This window comes from Prunus avium, chromosome 3 (assembly GCF_965620075.1).
Source record: "Prunus avium chromosome 3, drPruAviu1.hap1.1, whole genome shotgun sequence".
Classification (NCBI taxonomy): domain Eukaryota; kingdom Viridiplantae; phylum Streptophyta; class Magnoliopsida; order Rosales; family Rosaceae; genus Prunus; species Prunus avium.
The window spans coordinates 6,501,550-6,524,846 of record NC_142286.1 but is presented as its reverse complement, the minus strand read 5'-3'; the positions used below and the strand labels follow the sequence as shown (position 1 = coordinate 6,524,846).

At 35.9% G+C, this 23,297-nt stretch overlaps 2 protein-coding genes across 3 annotated transcripts; one reads left to right on the top strand and one right to left on the bottom strand.

Moving 5' to 3' along the window:
* Positions 1 to 329: 329 nt before the first annotated feature.
* LOC110748804 (uncharacterized) lies at positions 330 to 6,228 on the bottom strand. 2 transcript variants are annotated; one of them, XM_021948761.2, is made up of 7 exons: positions 5,413 to 6,228; positions 4,018 to 4,340; positions 2,987 to 3,721; positions 2,243 to 2,371; positions 1,564 to 1,767; positions 878 to 1,078; positions 330 to 751 (listed from the first exon to the last, which is right to left on the bottom strand). In XM_021948761.2, exons 1-7 carry the CDS (start codon positions 5,675 to 5,677, stop codon positions 629 to 631), a joined length of 1,980 nt encoding a protein of 659 aa, XP_021804453.1. In that variant the 5' UTR covers positions 5,678 to 6,228; the 3' UTR covers positions 330 to 628. The 2 variants fall into 2 exon arrangements, with proteins under 2 accessions (XP_021804453.1, XP_021804454.1); XM_021948762.2 differs by having other exon boundaries at positions 4,033 to 4,340; positions 5,413 to 6,226.
* Positions 6,229 to 11,235: 5,007 nt separating this feature from the next.
* On the top strand, positions 11,236 to 14,420 carry LOC110760103 (uncharacterized). Its single transcript, XM_088250501.1, has 6 exons — positions 11,236 to 11,274; positions 11,367 to 11,450; positions 11,522 to 12,756; positions 12,807 to 13,590; positions 13,662 to 14,144; positions 14,250 to 14,420. Exons 1-6 carry the CDS (start codon positions 11,236 to 11,238, stop codon positions 14,418 to 14,420), a joined length of 2,796 nt encoding a protein of 931 aa, XP_088106627.1.
* The last annotated feature ends 8,877 nt before the right edge of the window (positions 14,421 to 23,297 follow it).

Genomic DNA, 23,297 nt, shown 5'->3' with positions numbered 1-23,297 from the left:
ATCCAGCCGACCAGTAACCGTTCAGTGGTGCTCACCGCAGTCTATTTTTAGATGCAGCAGTTGGATGGCGATTGGCATCATCCTCTATTTTTAGGTGCCCAAGTGAACGCAGCTGTCTCACACCAGAGCAAATACCCAAAAAAAAGGTCACAAATTTGATTTTACAGCCCTTCTCGGTGGTTTTTGTGCGTGTTGGGCACAGAGACTTGACAATTCAGATGACTTGTGGAACAAAACCATATGCTTAAATCCAGGGATTCAACTATTTGGATAAATGTACAAATATATGATGCTATCTTCAACCCCCTTGAGTGAAAAATGACAAGTACTGGTCAAACAACAATAGATTAATAAAATAAAATAAATAAAAGCATTTCGAAAGGAGAAAAAAAAAATTGGAATAAAAGGATATGAAGATTACAAGTGATGAGCTCTAAAACCCTAAAGAATGTGGGTATGGGTAAGGCTCCAAACTAACACATCAAAAATACCAAGAAGAAGAGATAACCTTACTCTCTTCTTTTGGACTAAATTGCTTAACAAGAAAACAGAGAATAAAAAAAAGGTAAGAAAAACGAAAACCCTACAATAGATGAAAACCCTAATTAGAAGTTAAAAAGAAGGTACACTATTGGCTATGCATGTCTTGTTTGCTTAAGAGTCTGCTTAAGAAGGGTGATATTGCTGCAAGTAATGCCTTGGGACACTCTTCATGAGGAAGATGGCCACATCCGGATATTGCAACCAGTCTCTGCATACACCAATTACCCGATTAGATCAAATTCAAATGTGATCGTAATTCATGTTAGAAGTCTAAATACTAATGGTGAAACACATGATTATGTCCACAACTTGATAGTAAAAAGCCAGAACTTACAGAATTTACAAGTTTGGAAGCCATAGCTTGAGAAGATTTTAGAGAGACAAGAGCATCCTCAGCGCCTGCTATGACCAACACTGGCATGTCTTCAACTGCCTTCAGCAATGATTCTGCACTTTTCGGTGAAAGAAATGTTTCATATGACAGTCTACCTATCTCATGCAGTGCTTCGTCCCATCCTTCTACACATAGAGGGGCCTGATGCAACCAAAAGAAAAAGAAAAAAACAGATCAAGCAAATGATTATTTGAGTTCATAATCACAAATTAATGAAATATATGCAACATGTATCCAAAGCTGTGCTGCATACAACCTAATCTCTCTCCCAAACTTAATATGCTTAAGGAAAAGTCAAAGTTTATGTGAAAAGATGTTTCCACTAAATTACACAAAAATCAAGAATGAGTTTTGAGCTGCAGAAATGGGAGGAGGAAACATCAACAGAACTTTCCATTGTGACATTCAGAAATTCATAGTGCCCAAAGGTTATTTAATCTTAACTTAGACCTTAAAATTTAGGAATTGTCTTAACTTAGACCTTAAAATTGTCAGGACCTTGTCTTAACTTAGACCTTAAAATTGCCATTCATGCGTTCAGGAAATTGTCTTAACTTAGACATCAAAGTTCCTTTCAAATTTTCTGTAAACTTGACTAATTTTCCACATAATTTTCCAGGGCATACCTTATAAAGGCTCAAAACATCCATTGTTAACTTTGTAGCATCATACCAGGCGCGCCTATTCACCACTTGAGTAATTTCTGTTCGCAGTAAAGGGCGAACCAAGTGCTTTTTCCCAAGTGAAGTTCTCAAGAGTATCCTCGCAAAAGCAGGCACCACTTCTCTTGACAAGCTGACATTTAACAGTACTACGCCTTTAATTGTAACCTGAATTACATAACAAAAAACACAGTATAACAAAGATGTTATGAAACTTAAAATTAACAGAGGAAAAAAGAAAAAGACAAACATCTACAGGTAGTTTGCATGGTGTGAGCATATGCAAAGGAGAAGCAGCATCCCCGCTCCAATAAGGGGTAATAACAATATCTTTATCGCTTCCTATGCTATCTTCAAGCACGAAATCGAGAAATGTAGCATCTTCATGATGACCCCAGTATATTTTCACATAAAGATTTAGTATGAGTACTTAACTCTACCATTGGCTACATGTACACTTGGTGTGCAAGTCTTTGTGTAACTACATATACCAAGGGCATAATCTTATGAAACTGCCACTGTTTCACTACTAACTAATATGGGTGCAAATAACTCAATTTCACATGTAAGAAGAGTTGACAAGCATATCAGGGTCCAATTAGTTTAAAGATATATGCTAAGGAAACTAAGAAGGGATACTCACGTTGAAAGAATTCACTGATGCTTGAACTTTTTGTGCAGCCATCAAAGCTAGAAGACCTCCATCATCGTGACCAACAAGCACCACTGAAGAAAACCCCATCTCAGAGCAGAAAGAAAGAAGCAGGTCAACCTGACAGAGTAGGTTCAACAAATTCAGATCATTATAAAATCTAAAAGGAAAACATGAAGAATACATATGGGGAAGGGACCAAATGAACAATTAAGTAGACATGACAGCATTGCAGGATCATGTTCAATGAAGTGCCCATGTTGGAAACGCAATTTCAGTAGGATCAACCAAGAGGATATATTAGATAAGCAGTACTTTGAAAGCATGACAGTACATCTAGAGCAAGGAAGAGCCACTTCAAATACAGAGGGTGGTACACTAGCTCTCAGCTGGTCTGCCTAGTGTTGCAAGATGATATTCAAATGGATCTCTTGACCCAGACCAATCAGTAGACAGTATTAGTCTGCATTTCTACAGCAACACCACCGGTTTACTCTAGATATAAGCAAACTAGATAGTCATGCCACTGTATCAAAGTATTGTATGTTCCCCTACCCCTTTTCTGTTTCCTTAATAGGTGTTATCTCTTCCCATTTCTTAAGAGGAAAGAATTAGAATCTAACCCCAGAACAGCCTTATTTTGGGAGTTGGGAACCTCTTCTGGACAGGCACCCAAAACAAGGGGTAAAGTATATGGAAGTTATAGAAGAGTAACTAAAAGGGGTAGCCAATTACCTGAGATTCAAGTGTATAAGGGTTAGGCATTTCTTTATCCTCCCAATCTTCCCGTCGCAGCCTTGAGGTTAGGCCCCAACCAGGGCGATCAAAAGCAGCAACCGCACAACCAACTTGCCGAGCCAGGGTCCCCATCACATGCCTCCATGAAAAGACCCCTCCCCCAAACCCATGGACTAAAACAATACCAAACTGACCACTACCTTCCATGTCTTTATTTAGAGTACCAGAACTTAATTTACTACCCTCATCCTCTTCACCAGCATTGGACAAGCTCAAGACAGGAATCTCTTCAGAAAGAACAGGAGATATTGTAGAACCATCCAATAAAGGTACATAGAGAGATGAGCCATGAAATTGATTGCTGTAGCTCCTGTGGAGATGGTTTTGGCCTTTCGATAACAAACTTAAGGGATGCCTATCTAGTTTTGGCCTCCCCATGACCGTTTTTGGGGAGCTGCAGCTGAGATTGGGTTCCAAAAATGCAATGGATGACAAGGAACGAGGTGGTGAACCAGGAAAGCTAAGCTTGTAATGAAGAGTAATCCCCCGGCACATAATGAATAAGCTGTCAATATCTGCAATTACTCTGACTGGGAGTTCCCCCTCATCTCGAGCTGTAGAAAAAGGCTTACGCCTCATTTCACTGTCACTTTTTGGGGTTTTTCCTCCTGAAGGAGTGGGAGATCTTGGGACCTTCTGATAGCCAGAGAAGACATTTTTGCATGAAAGGACCTGTTATTTTGAAAAACAAAGCAGTTCGTTATAAACAATTAAAAGTTAAAGTAATCATTACTGTAGAAGCAAATGCAATAAGCAGTAGAAGAACTCTGTTAGAGAGCATAATGATTCCATACAGTGCTAGAGCACAATCAATTGGTTATAAAAATTTACATTATCCATTTAAATTTCACATTTCAATCAATGCAAAGTTGAAAACAGTGACATAGAAACACAATTCACAGAACACATAACCCTTCTATTACAAATAAGAAAATCTGAATGCGAAATCAAGGGAGTTAAAAAGAAACCTTATGCAAACTTACAGCTTCTGGATCAACTCGGTGAAACATGAGCTTTCTCCTTGCTCTGCAGCTTGTTCTATAAGCAACCACAGTATGTCCAAGGGCAAAGACTACTGATGAGAGAAACAAGACAGGCATTCCCCATGACTTCTTTAAATGGAGCTTCTGCCTTGAGAGGGAAGACGAAGCTTCAGCCTCTATTTGAGAATTTACAGTGAAAAGACAAGCTTTAACTGAAAGAAGAAGAATTGAGATAAAGGAACAGAAAGTCACAGTTCCAAGGTATGGACCGTGTGAGAGAGCAGGGCCATCGCACATGGAATACACACCTGCAATCATGAAACTACACATGAGCATGTTTGTAATATACTCAAATTTAATAAAACATTTGAAATAACTATCACAAAAAGGAAGGTTCATTCATATTACTACTCTGTTCATCAAGTTCTATTAGTAAGGTCATATAGCCATCATTAAAAGAGAAGATTGGGTTTCAAGCATTCAGACCAACATAAAACACAAAATCCTAAGAACCCTTTTGTACGGTTACTGAGAAAACTTGGCTACAATTTATAAATAAATAAATAAAACAAAAAGGATTTTATGCATCGCAGAAAAATTGAAAACTCAACTAAACTAAGTCAAATACTTAACTAAAGCTAAATTAAGTTGGATGCTTCATGTTTGTTTCTCACATCCACCAGAAGCTGATATTCGGCAACTTTTTACAAACATAGGAAGTGTAAGTTCAAATCTTTTGAAATTGCATGGCACTGACTACATGCTCATTTCATTCATATGTAAGTCCACAGAGTACATAGGGACTGTCGGAAGCCGAAAAATCCAACTTGTGCACATGATTTACTGAGAAAACTTATGAAATTATGAATCTTACGGAAATTTATTATTTGAGACCACCAAACCAAAAACCTCCACTTGATTGGGCAAAAGTCATCAATTTTTTCTTTGGCTGATTTTTCTTTTACGTTCTCCAAGTTATCAGATCAACAAAAAAACATTAGAAGTTTCATTTGCTTGCCTCTTGTTGTACAAATTTTGCTCAAGTAATCTCTGATTATTAAGGAACAAAAACCATAATAGAATAAGCTTACTTTTAAAAAAACTATTTATCACTGTTTTCATGCTCAGAGTAATAACAAAAATTATCAAATTTCTCTCTTTTCATCAACTATCAAGCTTGAAACAATAGAAAAATGAAGAAAATATTTGGACGAATGCAAATCATTGCCTCAAGAACGGTTTCCCTTTCCAAACAGATATTTGAAGAGAGAGAGAAAAAAATAGCACTCGAATATCAAAATTCCATTACCAAAAAAAACCCAAAATTGGCAAAAAAAATTGAGCTCAAAAAAAGAGGGAGTAAGATAGAAAGGTACATACAGGTAATGATGAGAGATCTGATAAAGGAAACAAGAGGAATATCGGTGAGCGAGCTCTTGAAGGCGTATCGATGCAAATGCTCTTTGAATCCGTAGCACGTTACGCACGTGAAGCTCGAAATCAACACGCACGGCACCAACATGTCCCCTATCGCCACCAGCAACGGCAGCGACGACACCAGCAGCGACGCCACCATCGCCACCATGAAGAACACAGTCCGTACGCATCTGCGAACCTTCTCCAAGAAGTAACCTCCCTTCGCCATAGCTACAGCAGCCGCAATGATCCAACGGCCCTCGCTTTCTCTCCTCTAATTATATACAACGAACAGGTGAAATCAAATGCACTGATCGGACGGTCCTGAGATACTTTTTTTCTTTTTTGGTTTTTGTGTTTATGTCGGGCTCCTCATAGAGCTCACTGAAACTGAAACCCTAGCCGAATACGACAGCGTCAGAAGAAACGGCGGCGGAAGCGGCGGCGGCGTTGGATTTTCCGCCATTTTCCGGCGAGTCTGAGGGCGAAATGGTAAATTTACAATGGTAGCTGTGGAGCCAACGCGGACGCCTTGGACGATATCCAAATTGGTGCACAAAAAAGGCTAGGGTTTTGAACTTTTTGAAACGAAGAGACAGAGAGATTGAGCGCTTTTGAAATGAATCAAAGGCTCTTCTGTGTGGAGTTTTTTTTTTTTTTTTTTTTTCTGAAGCGTTATACTCTCTCGTCTCTTTCTCTTGTCGCTTCTCTTTCTTTTTCTTCTTCTTCTTCCTCTCTCTCCTCCTCTCTTCTCTCTCTCTCTCTGTATTTGATTTAAATTCATTCATTAATGTTTTGAATTTTTTTTTTATTTTTTTTTTTGAATATGAGGTGGTGGTGGTGGGCCTCTTTGTTTTCATCGTTAATCAAATCAAACTGTATTTTTCAGAATTCTTTGTTTTTTTTTCTTCGTTAATTGGAATAATTCAGCCTGTTGCACATCTGGCAGATCCTTTTTTTTTTTTTTTTCTTGTTGACGAAACTACCCCTGGTTTTGGGATACAATTCTTTCTATTTGTGTGTGACCAAACTACCCTTTTTTTCTGTAGGTAAAAAACTAGTGAACGAAAAAACAGCTACAAGCACAAGTAAACCGAACCAAACAAAGCAACATCCGATTAGCAAACACAAAAGTAAAAGTAAAAACCTCCATGCCACTAGCTCTAGCTTGCATCAGCTCAAAATAGCTTTTACATGACTGATTTACTTTTCCATATTCTCCTTTTTCCCAGATCAACACTTTCTATATTCTCCAAGTCTAACTGTTTGAGATAAGATTTTATAATTGTAATGAATTTGTATACCTACTCACCTAATATAGATCATGAATTCCAATAAGTACAAAGATGTGGGTTCAAGTTCTTCCTTTTCAAGTTTTTTCCCTTTTTCGTAACAACTTTATCAACAAGTTTCTTTTTTCCCTCTATTTGGCTAAGAACTTATTTGAAAAGTTTTTTTCGTTAAGAACTTACTCGACAAGTTGAGTCTTTTTTTAAAATAAAAAACATACAAGCAATAGTTTAAACTATAAGAGGAGGGGCATTTCTCTCACACACACACTATCGAGGTGTCATGGCAATTCAAATATGAAATCACTGATCTGTAAGTTGAGACTCTAGTATCACTCAAATGAATCATGTGTAATTTCATAATCTTCTTGTGTAATCGTAAAATGCTACGACTCAAAAGCCTAACTAATTCCTCACAAAGCCTAAATACCCAGACAATAGTGTGAAATGAATATCTTTTTAGGTAAAAAAATATAAGGAAAATGATAAGTACTAGGTACAACTTATTATAATTTTCTAATGTATAAACCAAAATCTAGCTTCACTTGGAATAGTTTAACATTATATAAAAAATAAAAATCGAAATTTAAAACACCAAAACCCGACTTAGAAATAATTTTTTAAAATAATTGGAAAAAGTAAATTATTAAATTATTAAATTATTAAAATAAAAAAAATTAAAGGCACAGGACTTCATTAATTGAGGGACAAAGTGGGAAATGAGAGGAATTTGGTCACGTAGTTGGCAACTTGGGTATTTTCTTGCTGGGCGCGAAGCTCAAGAACGTGACCGTTAGACGGTGGACTGTAGAGCATCGTGGTCGGGACCAGAAATCTAAAAACACCACAACCTTCAAAGCACCCCCTTACTCGCCCCTCCACGTCACGTCACTCTCACTCCCCCCTTCCTACCCTATGATATTTAAAGAAAAGCCCTCCACTGGGCCCCACCTTGTCCCTCTGCCTGCTCTTCCTGCCCGCCACATGGCATTCCGGGATTGCCCGCCGGATACGACACTGTTTCAGTTTAATTTAATTTAACACCCTTCTTCTCCGAAATGAGAAACACTGCATAGCACGGAGATAGCACTCATCCAATTATATTCTTTTATGTAAAAAAAAAAAATTACACTTAACAGAATGTAATTTATGAAATAATATTATCCCCGTGCCATACAAGTTTTTCTCGTCTGACACCCGAAAACCAAAACGTTTCGGGCTTGTTTTTATCGGATTCTTTTTGGGCGCAATAGTCCAAGGGAAGCGTTAGTACGTTTGCAGAGGGAGGTAACTACTGCTACTAAGCACGTCAGCCACCAGCTTTTACTTTCCTTATTTTTTTGTCAACTTTCAACTTACAAGTTACAACAACTACATGAAATGCTCCCCACATCGACATGAAAGTGATTCTTTGAATATAATTTAAATAATTGGTTGATACCATTTTAAATTTAATTGGTGGATTAACTCCTTGTGCTTTCTTTTCAAAATTAACATGGATGGTTAGTTGGAAAAAGAAAAAGTATTCAAGAGATAATATGCTTTCTTTTCAAATCAAACCCTCTCAATGATATTGGATGACATGCTGATTCAACTTGTGTTCGTCTGGTTGGGGGGAAATCAAATTATGATCATTATTACACAACATTATTTTCACATCCATAATTATGCTATATTTGAGCTCTATAAACTCCTTTTTTATTTCAACAAGTCATTCCTACTTACCAGCCAATCGCACTTTAAAATTTAATTTTATAATGTAGAGAGTTACTTTAGCATATTCGTCAAGAGTAATGCTATTTAGACACATAATATTGACCACTTTAGCTGACCACCTTATGTGGCAACTGATGTATAATGTCATATCAATTAATGAATGTTATGATGAGGCCACTTACTAGGAACGCTAGGGTCAATGTTGTGTGTCTAAATATAAATGAAAATAGTCGAACTGTCATTCTTTTTCAAATGTGTTAGCTATATAAGTAACTTACAATTCGGGAATCTTTAAAAAAACAAAATAAAATTTGGGATTTTTATGAGAAGATTTTAAAGTAGTTTTGTTTAAGAGTGCTGCTAAACGAACCCTAAAATTAACTGAGTACACCCTACTACAAAAGTATATATTGAATTACTGATTTACCCTAATATAAAATGACCAAAAAGGATATATAGAATTCTGAAACAAATATAATTTTAATAAGTACACCCTACTGATCGGTGCATATTTACATATCATTTTGTACCCTTCTAGCTTATGATTTGGTTATGTTTTTGAGTTAAACTTGTGCTTTTAATCCTTTTTGTGTTTATCTTTCAGTTCATTGAGCTTTAGGTAATAATGAGGGCTTTGGATAGTAAATGATGCAATCCATGCATGTTAGGGCCTAATTTGGATGAATGGATGAAGAGCTTAAAGACAAACTCAATTTTGGCTACAGTCCCCTGCCAGCCCAGTTTCGTAGGTCATATTGCAAGCTTTGTTTCAGCAATCTACATAGCTCGGATGAGGCCACATTCTTCATGAAAGTTGTTCCAATGGGTGTGTAATATAACATATCCAAAATTCAGCCCCATTGGATAAATATGGAGTCTGTTACCTAGCAAACACAGAGCCATGCTCAGGATGGATTTTATCAGCGCGCAAAATGAGTTAGCAATTTGTTTTGGCCTTAACTTCCTCCTCCGACCTTGGATTGGCCCAAATGATATATGGCTGGAAAGAAGACATTCTGAACTTCAAGTTTGAGTGCTTAAAGTCTTAATTTGCTTAAGGGAAGCCCAATTCGTAAGCCCTTGAAGTTGCTGGTCATGCTGACCTCAGGATGAGCTATTATTTCTGGTTGGAAGCTTGGTCATGGTGACATGAAGATGAGCTAGGGCTGCTGGTGGGATTTATTAGTGAAGTGCATCAACCATTTCAGATTTTATAATGGAAGTGTTGTATGCATTAGTGAAGTGCATCAACCATTTCAGATTTTATAAAACAAGTGTTGTATGCATTAGCCATACTTAATTCAGATTTTCAGCTTCCTTAGGCCTATATATAGTGAGGTTTCCCAAGCTTGTAAACACACCCCAAGGGGGGGAGCTCTCAAACACTTCTCTAGAGCTCCCTTCCCTTCTCTCCCTCAAATTCTCTTAGTTTTCCTTTCTAGTTTTCAATTGTTATAATGAGATCTTTGTGCTGAAATTCTCCTTAAGTTTTTCTTAGTTCCACTTTACTTTTCATTATGTAAATTCTTTTCTTTAGTTTCAAGTTTGATTAGTTTCCAAGTTTCAATTATGGTTTTTGTTCTTATTCATTATGCTTATAAGTTAATATGCTAGTTTGAATGATTGATCACCATTTAGGCTTGCATGTTAGCTATCTTGGTTTGAATTAAGAGTAGACACCATGCTTTAATTCGAATTGAACTATGAATAGGAAGAGTATGTATGGACATTCGACAACAGGGATTAGATACATGCTTGGTTGTTTAAATTGTTCTTCTATGCTTAATGAGTTCCTAATGCTTAATTTTAGGTTAGACAACAAATGATCAAATTAGGGAATTAGGAACACAAGGTTATGACCACACACCATGGCTTAACCATACTTTAGCTAGAATCAATCCATTAATCTAATTGAACTTGGGAACTTATTTGCTTGAGTTACTTTCTTATTTTCTTTTTTCCTTCTTTCATGTTCTTTGTTTTTGTTTCTGTTTTGTATAGGGAAAATGAATTGGATCATTCAATCACCAATCCTCGTGGGATCGACCTCGCACTTACATATGCTATACTACCAAACGGCTCGTGCACTTGCGAGTATCACAAGTTGAGGATGCAACTGAATCCATTTTGGTGCAGCTGTATCTACACAACACCTACTAACTGTATTCAACCCTAATCAAGAGATTACTCTTGAAGAGAGAAGAATAGAGGCATTACAATAGGTACGTCCTGCAGGTTTTATCTCAAGGCTAACTGTACTTGCTGTTGTTGAATACATGACTGAGCTTGTTGTGAAAAGAGAAATTAAAGCACAACCTGCTCAGCACCTCAGCAGAAGAAGACTTGGGCTCAAATCTGCTTCTTCTCGCAATCCAAAAGGAAGCACAACGGTGGAGATTATGTGAAGGCCTGATTAATCATTGAATTCCTGACAAGAGACACGATAATTTCAATCGAGTAAGTTGTCAAAATAATATTCTGGTGAATTGACTTATATATTGTAAAAATAGAATTTATGCATATTGCTTTTGCCTAGTTCGCTAACAACATGAATGAAAAACTCTGACCCTACTGTGGTGGCTTATTCATGCACGTCAAAATAGAATTTGTGCATATTGCTTTTGGCCTCTTATTAGTACATTGCAGAGATATTATTCCAGTTTTATGTAGCATACATCAAAATAAAAGCAACATTAATAGGATCATCAACAAAAGAGGTATTAACTTTGATTTTTTTTTTCAAGGAAGTCATCAAAAGAGGTATTAACTTGGAAATTTTGGAATGGATGCTTCATACATTTCGAGGAAGTCATCAAAAGAGGTATTAATTTTGATTTTTTTTTTTTTTTTTTTTTGGTTTAGGCTAAAGCATGTGTACTGAAAAATGACAAATATGAGGTTTTTTTTTTATAGCATCCAGAAGATGTATCTAAGCAAGACACCGACATCAATAAACAATGTGTTTTAGACTACAGAAACGAATTTATCACAAATGAGGTAAATTAATGAATATTTATATATTTATTTTATAATTGCATACATTAATTTAATTATTAGTGATTTTACAGATATTTGTTAGTCGTGATGCATTAATAAGATGGACTCGTGAACAAGGGAAAAAGAATGGCTTTGTGATTATCATTAAAAGGTCTGATATTGGAGGATCTGGTAAATTCAAGACCGGTCGAATTCTATTTTGTTGTGAGAGGGGTGGCCAATTTAGGAAAAAAAAAGTTGTGGAATCAGATAGCAAGACAATACATAAGCTTGATCAAAGTTCAAACCCTCCAAAGAAAAAAAGTGTGAAGTCTACTGGCACGAAGAAGTGTGGTTGCCCCTTTTCATTGAAGGGTGTGAACTGTGGTCCTGGAGATGCATGGCAACTTGAGGTTGTCTGTGGAGTTCATAACCATCCTGCAGCACTAAATATGGAAGGGCATTCATATGCAGGGAGATTAACTGTGGAAGAGAATTTACTAGTGGTTGACATGTCTAAGAGTTTGGCTAGGCCAAAGGATATATTATATACTCTTAAACATAGAGATAGGTTGAATGTGACCACAATGAAGACAATCTACAATGCCAGACAAAAAAATAGGGTGATTGAGAAAGCAGGTATGTCAGAGATGCAGGTATTGCTACGAAAGTTGTTTGCCCATGAGTATGTAGAGTGGCATAGAAGCTATGGTACCGCTAATATTGTAAGTGATTTGTTTTATGCTCACCCTATAAGTATTAAGCTACTGCACGCATTTCCTCATATTTTGATTATGGATTGCACATATAAGACAAACAGGTTTCGCTATCCACTTTTGGAGATTGTGGGGGTGACGTCTACACATCTCACATTCTCAATTGCATTTGTTTATCTTAGTGCTGAGAAAGAAGACAACTACAAATGGGCATTGGCTAGATTAAGGAGTGTTATGGATGATAATTCGATTCCAAGTGTTATTGTCACAGATAGAGAGTTAGCTCTCATGAATGCACTCCATGAAGTCTTTCCAGGTGTTCGACATTTATTATGTACATGGCATATTAATAAGGGAGTCTTAGGAAAGTGCAAAAATGTATTTGAAGACAAAGCTAGTTCAGACAAATTTTTAATTTCATGGAATATGCTTGTTTCATCAAATACAGAAGCCGAGTATGAAAGACATCTACTGGCCTTGCAGACCAACTTCAAAGATCACAATTCTATCATCAACTATGTGAAGGAGACATGGTTGATTCCCTATAAAGAAAGATTTGTTGCTGCTTGGACGAACACATGTATGCATTTTGGGAATACAACATCAAATAGGTATTTATTGTTGATTTTCAGTTAATATTTATATAGCATACAATATACAGGGCGGAGACTGCACATGCAAAGCTGAAGAAACAACTTGGTAATAGCATGTGTACATTTGGCACATCATGGGACAAAATTCATCCTTTAATAGAATTGCAACACACTGAGATAAAAGCATCATTTGAGAAGAGTCTGTCATTTGTGCAACATGACTGCATGAAAGAAGACTTCAAGGAGTTGATTGGTTTTGTATCTATTTCTGCCTTGGATAATATTATGGTTGAGCTAAAGCGGTTAGATTATATTGGGGTTGATCCGATATCATGTGGTTGCATAATAAAACACACACACGGATTACCATGTGCACATGAGATGCAAGAGTTCAAACGGACTCATAGACCCATTCCACTTGATTGTATTCATCCTCGTTGGAGGAAGTTAGATTTTTTGGAGCCCCGACCTATTGCTACACCGAACAATCCTCCAGAAAATGCACAGTTAGAATTATTTGTGAAGTGGTTTCAAAGTTGTAGTTCTGAGACAAAGAGACATGTTAGTATGAAGTTACAAGAGATTATGAATCCCGCATCTACCACGCTTACACAACCCCAGCTGAAGATTAAAACAAAAGGTCGTCCAAAAATTGACACATCTACTCGACGTTTGCCTTCTGCTTTTGAGGTTGTCTTATTTGGTCAAGATAGTGCACACTCGACTGACAAAGTTATTACAAGACCGCCACGTAAGAAGCCAAAGACCATACCCCAAAAGCAATCAGTATTCAATAGTGAGACACAACCATTGCCATATGTGAATCCAAAGAAGCGGCCTTCGAAGCTACCTGTAAGTAGTTACAATATTAAATTTGTATATTGTTGTTTATATTGTAATTTGGGTGTAATTGTAATATGCAGATCTATAGGCCTAAACCCATTGTAGATGACTCTTGCTTAACACCAGAGTTTAACAAGTGGTTTCCTAAACATATGTTGATACATATTAGAGGGGCACAAGATGTTAAGAGTGATGGTAATTGTGGTTTTAGAGCCATTGGATCATTGATGGGATTTGGTGACAATGCTTGGCGCAAAGTACGCAAAGACTTGTTGAAGGAGTTGAGGAAAGAATCTGTCATATACGAGTTAATATTAAATGGTAAGGAGCGGGTACAACATATTGAGTATATGTTGGACTATTTTGAGGACTTCCCACTTCAAGATAGGTGGATGACTATACCAGATATGGGACACCTCATTGCATCTTGTTATAATGTAATCCTCATGACTTGGTCAGTGCATCAATCACTTACATTTTTTCCATATGAGACTGCTCCATTGGATTCTATCTATCGCCGTGAGATTTCGATTGGATTTGTTAACCATAATCACTGGATTAAGGTAAAACGATTAAGCTGTTTATGCATATATATATATATATATATATGTTTGTTTACTATTTTTTTTCACATAACTTGATTTATTTTTTTATTTTTTATTTTACAGGTTTATTTGGAAGGTCAACACCCTATGCCACCAGTTGATGAGCGTTGGTTGAGATGTGCAACCATAACTGCATCAGATTGGCTTACGCCATATCAGGATCGTATACGTCAATTTAGATATGAAGCTGGTGTAGCAGACCCTTATGATAATGACCCTATATTTATTGAGTAGTTTTGTGAAGCATCATATTGGTGACATTATTGGTGACCCTATATTTATTGAGTAGTTTTCAGTGTCTCTGTGTGCATAAATGAGAGATATTGATGAGCACAGAGACTGGTTCTTTATCGAAGGGAGGAGATCCTAGCTTCCCCATGACAGTAGATTCCAGTTGTATCAATTTTCACTTGTTCTTATTCACTTTACACCAATACATTCACGTACAACATACAAGTTATTGGTTTCCAACTATGAATAGTCCATCTAGAGAGGTTGGGAAAGTTGAGAACAAATAAATTTCACAGTAGCATAGTAGTATATAACTGAAACATGCATAAAAAATCACTATTAACGAAAGAGGTGGTGATTGCAAGAACTTGGAATTGCAAAAAAAGTGTCAACAATTTTAGTAGAAGCATAAATCCATATGAAAAGTCAAAGATTTATAAACACTATTAAAAAAATCAAGCTGAAAATCAACTATTAAATAATGCTACAAGTATTATGGTGTACCATGGGTATTTTTGGTAGTTCTATAGGGTGTACTTAGTTAATTTTACATTTTAATTAAAATATTAGGGTGTACTTAGATCATAGGGTGTACTCAGTTAATTTTAGGGTTCGTTTAGCAGCACTCTTGTTTAATCCCCTAATTGAAAAGTAGGTGGGTTAATCTACTTAAAAATATATATAAATAAAAACAGAATTACAAATCTCAATGAAAGAATAATACAATTTGGAAAACTTAAAAAGAAGACTGGCATTAGATCTAAAAGCTGACAAGAAAATTTTGAAATGTGGAAAAGAAGCAAAAGATTAAACAACTTATCACCCAAAAAAAATTAATTAATTAAAAGAAATTAATGAAGAGTCGTAGACGAAGTCACAATTTCACAAAGGGTTGAATGTATTGATCTTTGACTTTACAACTGCAACGCCGGTCAAGGCGCGATTCCATAAGCTTCGAATGTGCATTATATATAAACTAATTAATAATTAATTTTTATTTATTTATTTATACATATATTAACAGAAAGGTTTGTGTATGAAACAAGAAAATGGAGGTCAAGGCCTCCACACAAATGGTGAAGAATTATAAATAAATAATAAAAAAGTAATAATTAATAAATTCATGCAAATTAAGTATATTATATTTTTAAATTGCGAAATGGCCCGACTGTTCCAAGTTGTAATGCACCAAGACACCCAATCTCTTTTGAAAAGCTATCTATGATTAGCTACTTTAAACACTAAACCCTCCAAAATTAAAAAAATTAAAAAATTAAAAAATTAAAAGAATTTTTTTTCAAGGGTTACAAAAATATTTATTCCTCTATTGGGCAATAAGAATGCTTGGTATAACTCAGTGGTGTAATGTTAGTAGTGGAGACGGCAGTTAAGGCTTTGTTGGATAAAATAGAATCTGTAATTTTTAAGTTTCATGGTCTAAAGAGCGTGGGTTTCACACACACACACTATCAAGATGTTATGAGAGTTCTAACTTGAGACTACTGGTATGCAAGTTAAGGTCTTTTTCCATTAGGCTAGACCCCGTTGGCCACATTCGGTCGTTCTTGGGAATTCACTCTTAAATGAAAAGGTAAGAAGGGTGAGAGTCAAATTTTTATCATGGATGTGTGAAGCAAGTAGTTTGACATTTTGAAGTATGAGAGACAAATAGGGTGAGAATCAAACTCTTATCATGAATGCAAAGTACGCATTTTGTCACTGAAACTATAATGATATATAAAAGAAGAGTTAAATAGACGCAAAGAGAGTGGAGAATCAAACTCTTGTGATGAACAGTACTTTTATAAGAAGCCACACCTTATCCGTCTCTAAACGAGGTAAATTAAATTGCCCTAGTTTAGTGTTTGTGCTCAATTCTCATCCTATTTGTATGCAGTTTGAATTCTTTGATGAGTGAGAAAGCAATGAATCTTTTTCTCACACTGAAGCATGGGACAAAAGGGAGGGGACTTGGACATGAAAATGGGACATAAAGGAAGATGCAAAATCATGAAATTTGAGTCATCCTGTCACTCCAATTAAGGTGCTGATGTGTGGCTGGGCCCCCTCCATGTCACTTTCCAAGCAGAAAATTAGACAAACAGATTCCTAAAATTTAAGGGAAATGAAAGAATCACTTTATCTGTCTCTGTCTCTGAAAAATTGTGTGGAGGGAGAGGGAAACTTTCACAACGGAATACTTTGCCTCCTGTTGTCCTCCTCTCCAACCAACCAGGCTAGCAATCATCATATTTTAAATATTTATAAAATAAAAAAAGTAAAAATGAGTTGTAAAATTCTTGTCAGAATCTGATCATGCTAATTAAATATCATTCATAATTATTCATTAAGAAAAAAAAAAAACTGTCAATAGTCTATCAGCACAGGCACCAACCAACCTAACATAACTTTTTATTTGTTATGTGTACTACATTTACTCACCGTGTCTTAAAACGTACTGAGTTTTACGGATGCAGTTCAAAAGTAACTTCTGTCGCACTTATGAATGCATTTAGAGTATGTATATTATAGAAAACTACTTTTGTTTTAAAGTGCATATGTCACTTCCCTGAGCAAGTTGAAGAATCGGGTGGCCTACAAATGGTGTACAATTCCAATGTGATTTGAGTTGATGAAATTTATAGGGATGGTTTGTTTTGGTTTTATTTATCGACAGGTTAATGATGAGCAATTAGATTCTTAATATGCGGTCGTTTTCTTCTTTGAATATTAGGTCGTTTTAGTGTCAAACTCAAGTATTTGAAAGTTGAAGCATCCTAGTGGACATCAATGGAAATTGAATGGATGATAACATGGAAAGGGAGATTGATATATTTTTATTTGAAGATTTGATTTGATTTTATGAAATATTAATTGAAGATTTATATATTTTTCTTAAGTTTGGAGAATTTGTGTGTTTTTTTTTAGTATAAGCGATTGAGGGGAGGGGGTTTATACAAATATTCATAAAGTGCCCGGGTGTTCCGAACCTCTAACCATTACTAGTACCATTATTCCTTTGCAACTAGGTAGACAGGAGGACCCCAAATAATTAATTTCATCCTCTAAACCAACAGTATGTTTGATTTGAATCCCAATTCTTGTGTTAAAAAATCCTCTCACCCTCCATTTATTTATCTTTTCTTTTGGTTGGCTATGTAAAACTGTAAAGAATCCAAAATGCAGGCAGCTTCTTCCTCCATAGGAATCTGTGTTTACTGTTTACTGGTCCCTTGTTTGTTTCTATGGACTTTTGCAGCCACCAACCCTCAAAAGAAAAGAAATCTACGAGTATTCTTTAACCCCCTTTGGATTTTTCCCTTTTGATCTGACACTGATTATAACTTCCCATAAAAAAAAATATTACCTTTCCCAATCAAATTCTAGGAGGAAAGTCCAACTTCCTACCATTTTTTATTTTTTTATTATTTTTGGGGAGTTGGAAACAATGGCAATATTTCAAATTCATTACTTTTTATTTTTCCTTTTGTTATCACTATAATATAATTAAGCTTAGCTGCCTAAACGTTTGTTTGTCAACTTCGTCGCCTTGAGGAGAGTCATCATTTTTGTCACAATGTAGCCGTTACATTTGAAAGTTTGAATTCTAGAAGATTGATGACAGTTAGATGCATAAGAGTTTCAATTTTAGTGGGACATGTATTTGAAAGTGATCTTGATGGGATAATTAGCCTCCTCAATATTTTTGTACTCTGCTTTATTATCATAAGAAATAAAGAAGAACAAAAACATATATTGAATTGATAAGTTTTGCTAGATAGATGCCTATACATATGCAATGAGTAATTTAGAGATATCATATTTTTATCGCCTTAATTCACCATATTTATGTCGATATGTTTTTCAAATTTGTTATTACAATAAAGTGTTCTCTTTTCTTATCAGTAAGGTAAAGGAATTTGAATTTAAAATCTTTTTCAACACTAAAAGAATATTGTTTCTTTTGCATAATATTGTGCTTCGATGTGTGAAACCAAAATAATGTGACATATATCTTTTTTTGGGGGGGGGGGGGGGTAAATACGACGAGGTGTGAAACTAAAATAATGCCTTCCTGCCATTGAGGCACCAGGCAATCCGCAAATTAGAGGTGGCAGTTTGCCAACTGCACAACACCTTGTGATTGACATATATCTTTCATTATCATAGAGAAAGGACTGGTTTCTCTAGGTTTTTGTTTTTTTTTAATAAGCAGCTGAAAAGATACTTATAAGAGTTTCACAAAATTAAAATTTACATGCAATAATTCCTTAAATTTCTTTAGAAAAGAAAAAAAAAACTATGCTTGCATTCATTTTAAGACAAAAAGAAAAACTAACTTGTATGACCTATTGAAGCCTTTTATGCGCAATAGAAATATAATTGAGATCGAGTTTTGTATTTGTAACAGGTTTTAATGTGAAGACAAGAATGAGTCAGAAAAATGAAAAGTGTACAATCAAATTTTCTACTCCATGAATAAGTCATGGAATACGCTTGTTTGTTTCGATAACAGAGTCCTAATCATAGTTAAATAAGAGAAAATGATGGGTGTGAATGCTTAATTGTAGTTAACAAATAGTTTGAATGGTAAACAACTCTCTTTCTCTTCTAGGGACAATATTTTTCAACAACATAATAGAACAACTTGATTTAAACGTGAAAATAGTAAGGTAAGTTGATTATACATACTTGACATGAATTTCATAAAAAACATGATTACAAACACGATTAAACATAACAATAACAATGATTTTGGCACGATAAACTCGTTTTAGACTTTAACTAGTACTATACAAAGAAAAAAAAGTGAATAATTTTTTTATGTTGTACTTGTATATAATCTTTTTATAATTATACGATTCTTTTTTAGGATTTAATTAGCATCCAAACCAACTGGGTTTTTTTTAAATTTTCTAGGGAGTACCATTGTTAAACTACTGTTCGGCATGCTCTCATATAATGTTATACAATTCCTAACTCGAAAAGCTTAAAATAATAAAAGAAATTGGCCAACAATGTATATCAAACTCGCATAATCTATGTAGGTCAACAAACGAGTTAGATTAGTATTGAATCATATAACACGATTAATTAAACATGCCATGTTAGAATTGATTAGTAGTTCACACAAACTAAACAACAACATGACACAACCTAACTTGATTCTCACCCCTATACCTTATCGTGAACAGGGAGAAAACATAGAAACCTAGGGATTACTTGCACCTCCAAAGATTCCCAAAAATAAAGGTTGAGGCTTCCCTCAGGGGCCGAAAGCATCGCCGTCCATTATCAAGATCACAATTTAAATGTAGCTCTAAAGCTTGATTAATTAAAGACATTTATGGCGTCCAACAAGCTCTATCCGCTTCCACACACCCCAAAAAAAAAAAAAAACATGTGGGTTTGGTGTCATTTTCTTTCTTTTTGGGAAATCTTAGAAAAGGCATGTGTTGCAACTTGCAATGACACAAAGAATTCCCTTGAAGTAACCGAAATTGCAAGAGGACAAGTAAATGAGTTGGTTTTCAAAAGGGTTTCTAATTGCTTGTGTTTTCTCTGTCTACAAGGATGGGGTTGTTGGAGGGTTAATTTTGTGCTACTATTGCTTTGCTGGATTTAAGCCAGTTGTGCCTTTGGTGATAATACAAGTCCAAAGCAAGTGAAAGATGCATATTCCAAGAGAGAATGTTTCAAGGAAAGGGTGGTTGTATCTCTTTGCTTTGTTGTCTTCATTGTCTTCAATCTTTTGACAACATAATCAATTTTATAAAGGGGGTATAAAGGAGGGAAGAGTTGGTGGATCTCATAATCAATTTTTTGTTGAAACAATGGCATCTTTGATATTATAAATTCAAAACTACTGTTTTTTTCAATGGTTAATCGATGAGGATTCAAATTTGGGACATCTTCTAGATCAATAGTTTTATTTGCAAACCAAATTATGAAAATTTTCAATACGTATCCATTCAGAAATAGTAATTCTGAGTTATACGTCAAAATATGATTTGTGGGATTTGAAATTGAGACTTACTTTAGCCAAGTGGAAATGGGTATCTCTCCCACACTCATAAAGACAGAAATCTTAGTTGGTTTCCTGGCCCAGTTTGGTCCAAATGTCAAGTGGGATGTGCTGTTTCCACCCTTATGGCAGTTTTGCTGGTTATGTAGCCTAGTCGCTCTTATCCCAAATTTGGGCCGTAAGTCAAAGCGAGATGAGAAATCCACACGTCTCATAGATTGAGCAGCAATATTAGTAAGGGTTAAATACTTTTTTGAGTCACTGAATTTTACACGAAAATTCAATTTGGTCATTGAGAAAAAAAATTTAGTCAAATTGATAACTGTGTTTTCCAAAGTTTTCAATTTATAGGCATTTCGTAATCTTCCATTAAGTGCAGTTTTTATTTATTTTTTTATTTTTTATTACGAAGCACCTGCAATCTTCTTCCTCTAACTCAACGAGTTAGGTTATATTTTGCTATTAGGGTTTAAATAATTGAGGGAAATCTAATCACCTTGATTATGTCTCCTTGCCATCCGAAATCACAATACGGTTCTTATTCAATCAATTCAGGCTTCAATATAGCATCCAATATGTGACCTTATACCTCACAATTTTGATGTCAACCCAAAATTTCCCTCAATTTGTTAAATCCTAATAGCACAAAACATTGTTGAGTTAGAGGAAGAACATTGAACGTGCTTCCTAAAAAAATAAAAACTGCATTTTACAAAAGATAACGGAATGTCTGTAAATTGTAAACTTTGGGAAACACAGGGACTAATTTGGCTAAATTTTTTTTTCTCAATGACCAAATTAAATTTTCATATAAAACCCAGTAATCAAAAAGGTATTTAACCCATAGTAGTAATGTAATTGTTTGTGTCAAATTTGGTTTGCAAAAAGAAGTGAATCTCAAATAGATGGGGGCAGTTGTGCAATTTCCAAACCGGAGTAAACCACATAGAGTATTTCACTTATTGGAAATTGAGACGTTGTTGCTTTGGCAGGGACATATTCAAAATTTTAAAATGGGTTGGCTAAATTTACTTTACGTGAAGGAGTTTGAAAGGGTGTCATGGGGAGGCTAGGGTGGGCTATATTACAGATTTTGAGTTGGAAAAAAACATCCTACCTGGGCTATAGTATTAGTTTGTGTTAAGTAGACCATAAGTCTGTCCCTTTCAGAGACATATTACGGATAAGTATGGTAGATTCACACATACATACACAAGTACAGTGCGCCTAAGCTAAGCCCATTAGGTACCCATAACCATACCTAACCTAATTTGCAGACCACCAAAATTCTACTTTGAACCATGTTTATAAAGAGAATCGTACTATCTCAACTTACTACGTGTTGTAGCTCCTTTGTAATAGAGAATATAAACTAATGTCAATTAGAGAGGCGATACAACATATTGTGATAGTTGAGATGATACAAATAGTAATACTCGAGCACATAAACTAGTCACTGATGGGTTAGTTGCCATCACCATTTTGGGCTGCACTAGATGTAGGGATGATCTAGCTTGTGTTTGGTTAGTTTTATCAGAGGATTGTAACCACTTGTACCAGTCCGTTAGTCTCTTTATTTTGAATTCATTGTACAGATAATATTAGCCCGTTAGTTTCTCCAGTTTGTATTCATTCAAATAGTTGTTCCTTAGAGTTAGGAGATAGTTTCAAACTGTTTTATCTTTTAGGATTTCAAACAAGTGTTTGTTATTCCTATGTGTATTTAATTGCTGAAAAGTGTATATGAAATTCAGAGTTGATTTCCTCAATCTGATATGGTATCAGAGTCTAAGCCGATCCATTTCTCATCGTCTCCCCTGTTCTTCAGCACTCATGGCCACCGAGTCTGCACCTGCAACCATCCTAAACACCAATGCAACACATCAAACTCTCATCAGCATCAACGTTGCTGCTCAAGCTCCTCTCAAACTTACCTCTACCAATTACCTTTCCTGGAAACTACAATTCTCTCACCCTCTTCCCAGCCGCCACTCACTATGCCATCTGAAGTCATCGTCTCTCAGCAACCTCTAAATGAAGCCCCAACATCCACTCCAGTACAGGTTCCATTCCCCAACACAAACCAGCCCCCCCACTCACACCAACCCTCCTTGACATCCTCAACCAATTCAACCCCCTCACCACAAATCCCAACGTCACCTCCTAACCCACCTGACCCTCATCCCCTTCCAACTCACTCAATGACCACCCGAGCCAAGAACCACATTCATAAACCCATCACTAAAATGAACCTTCTTACTCAACTCTCAAAATCCAACGACCTTGAACCAACCACCGTGTCTACTGCCCTTAAAGATCCAAAGTGGCGTAAAGCCATGTCTGATGAGTGTGATGCTTTAGTTAGAAACGGGACATGGGAACTTGTTCCACCTGATTCTACACAAAATGTAGTTGGATGTAAATGGGTTTTTAGAATTAAACGTAACTCTGATGGCTCTATTGACAGGTTCAAAGCACGTTTGGTCGCAAAAGGCTTTCATCAAAGACCAGGCGTCGATTATCTAGACACTTTCAGCCCTGTTGTCAAACCAACAACAGTTCGTGTTGTCCTCAGTCTTGCTGTATCTCGGGGTTGGTCTTTGCGTCAACTTGATGTCAACAATGCCTTCCTCCAAGGCCACCTCTCCGAGCACGTCCACATGCAACAACCCCCAGGTTTTGTTGATCAAGATCATCCATCTTATGTCTGCAAACTTCGAAAAGCCATCTATGGCCTCAAACAAGCACCGAGAGCATGGTATCATGAACTTCGCACTTTTCTTCTTTATTCTGGCTTCAAAAATTCCCATGCAGATACCTCTCTATTTGTTCTCACTATTGCTGGCCATCGTATG

What these genes read in the sequence shown, in the direction of transcription:
- LOC110760103 (XM_088250501.1), top strand. Translation starts at nt 11,236, where the DNA reads ATGGATGCTTCATACATTTCGAGGAAGTCATCAAAAGAG. An exon ending in ACGAATTTATCACAAATGAG is followed by an intron (nt 11,451 to 11,521) that starts GTAAATTAATGA and finishes GTGATTTTACAG; the next exon opens with ATATTTGTTAGTCGTGATGC. An exon ending in GGGAATACAACATCAAATAG is followed by an intron (nt 12,757 to 12,806) that starts GTATTTATTGTT and finishes TACAATATACAG; the next exon opens with GGCGGAGACTGCACATGCAA.
- LOC110748804 (XM_021948761.2), bottom strand. Translation starts at nt 5,677, where the DNA reads ATGGCGAAGGGAGGTTACTTCTTGGAGAAGGTTCGCAGATGCGTACGG. An exon ending in ATGTTTTGAGCCTTTATAAG is followed by an intron (nt 1,079 to 1,563) that starts GTATGCCCTGGA and finishes TGGTTGCATCAG; the next exon opens with GCCCCTCTATGTGTAGAAGG. An exon ending in CTTCCAAACTTGTAAATTCT is followed by an intron (nt 752 to 877) that starts GTAAGTTCTGGC and finishes TGGTGTATGCAG; the next exon opens with AGACTGGTTGCAATATCCGG.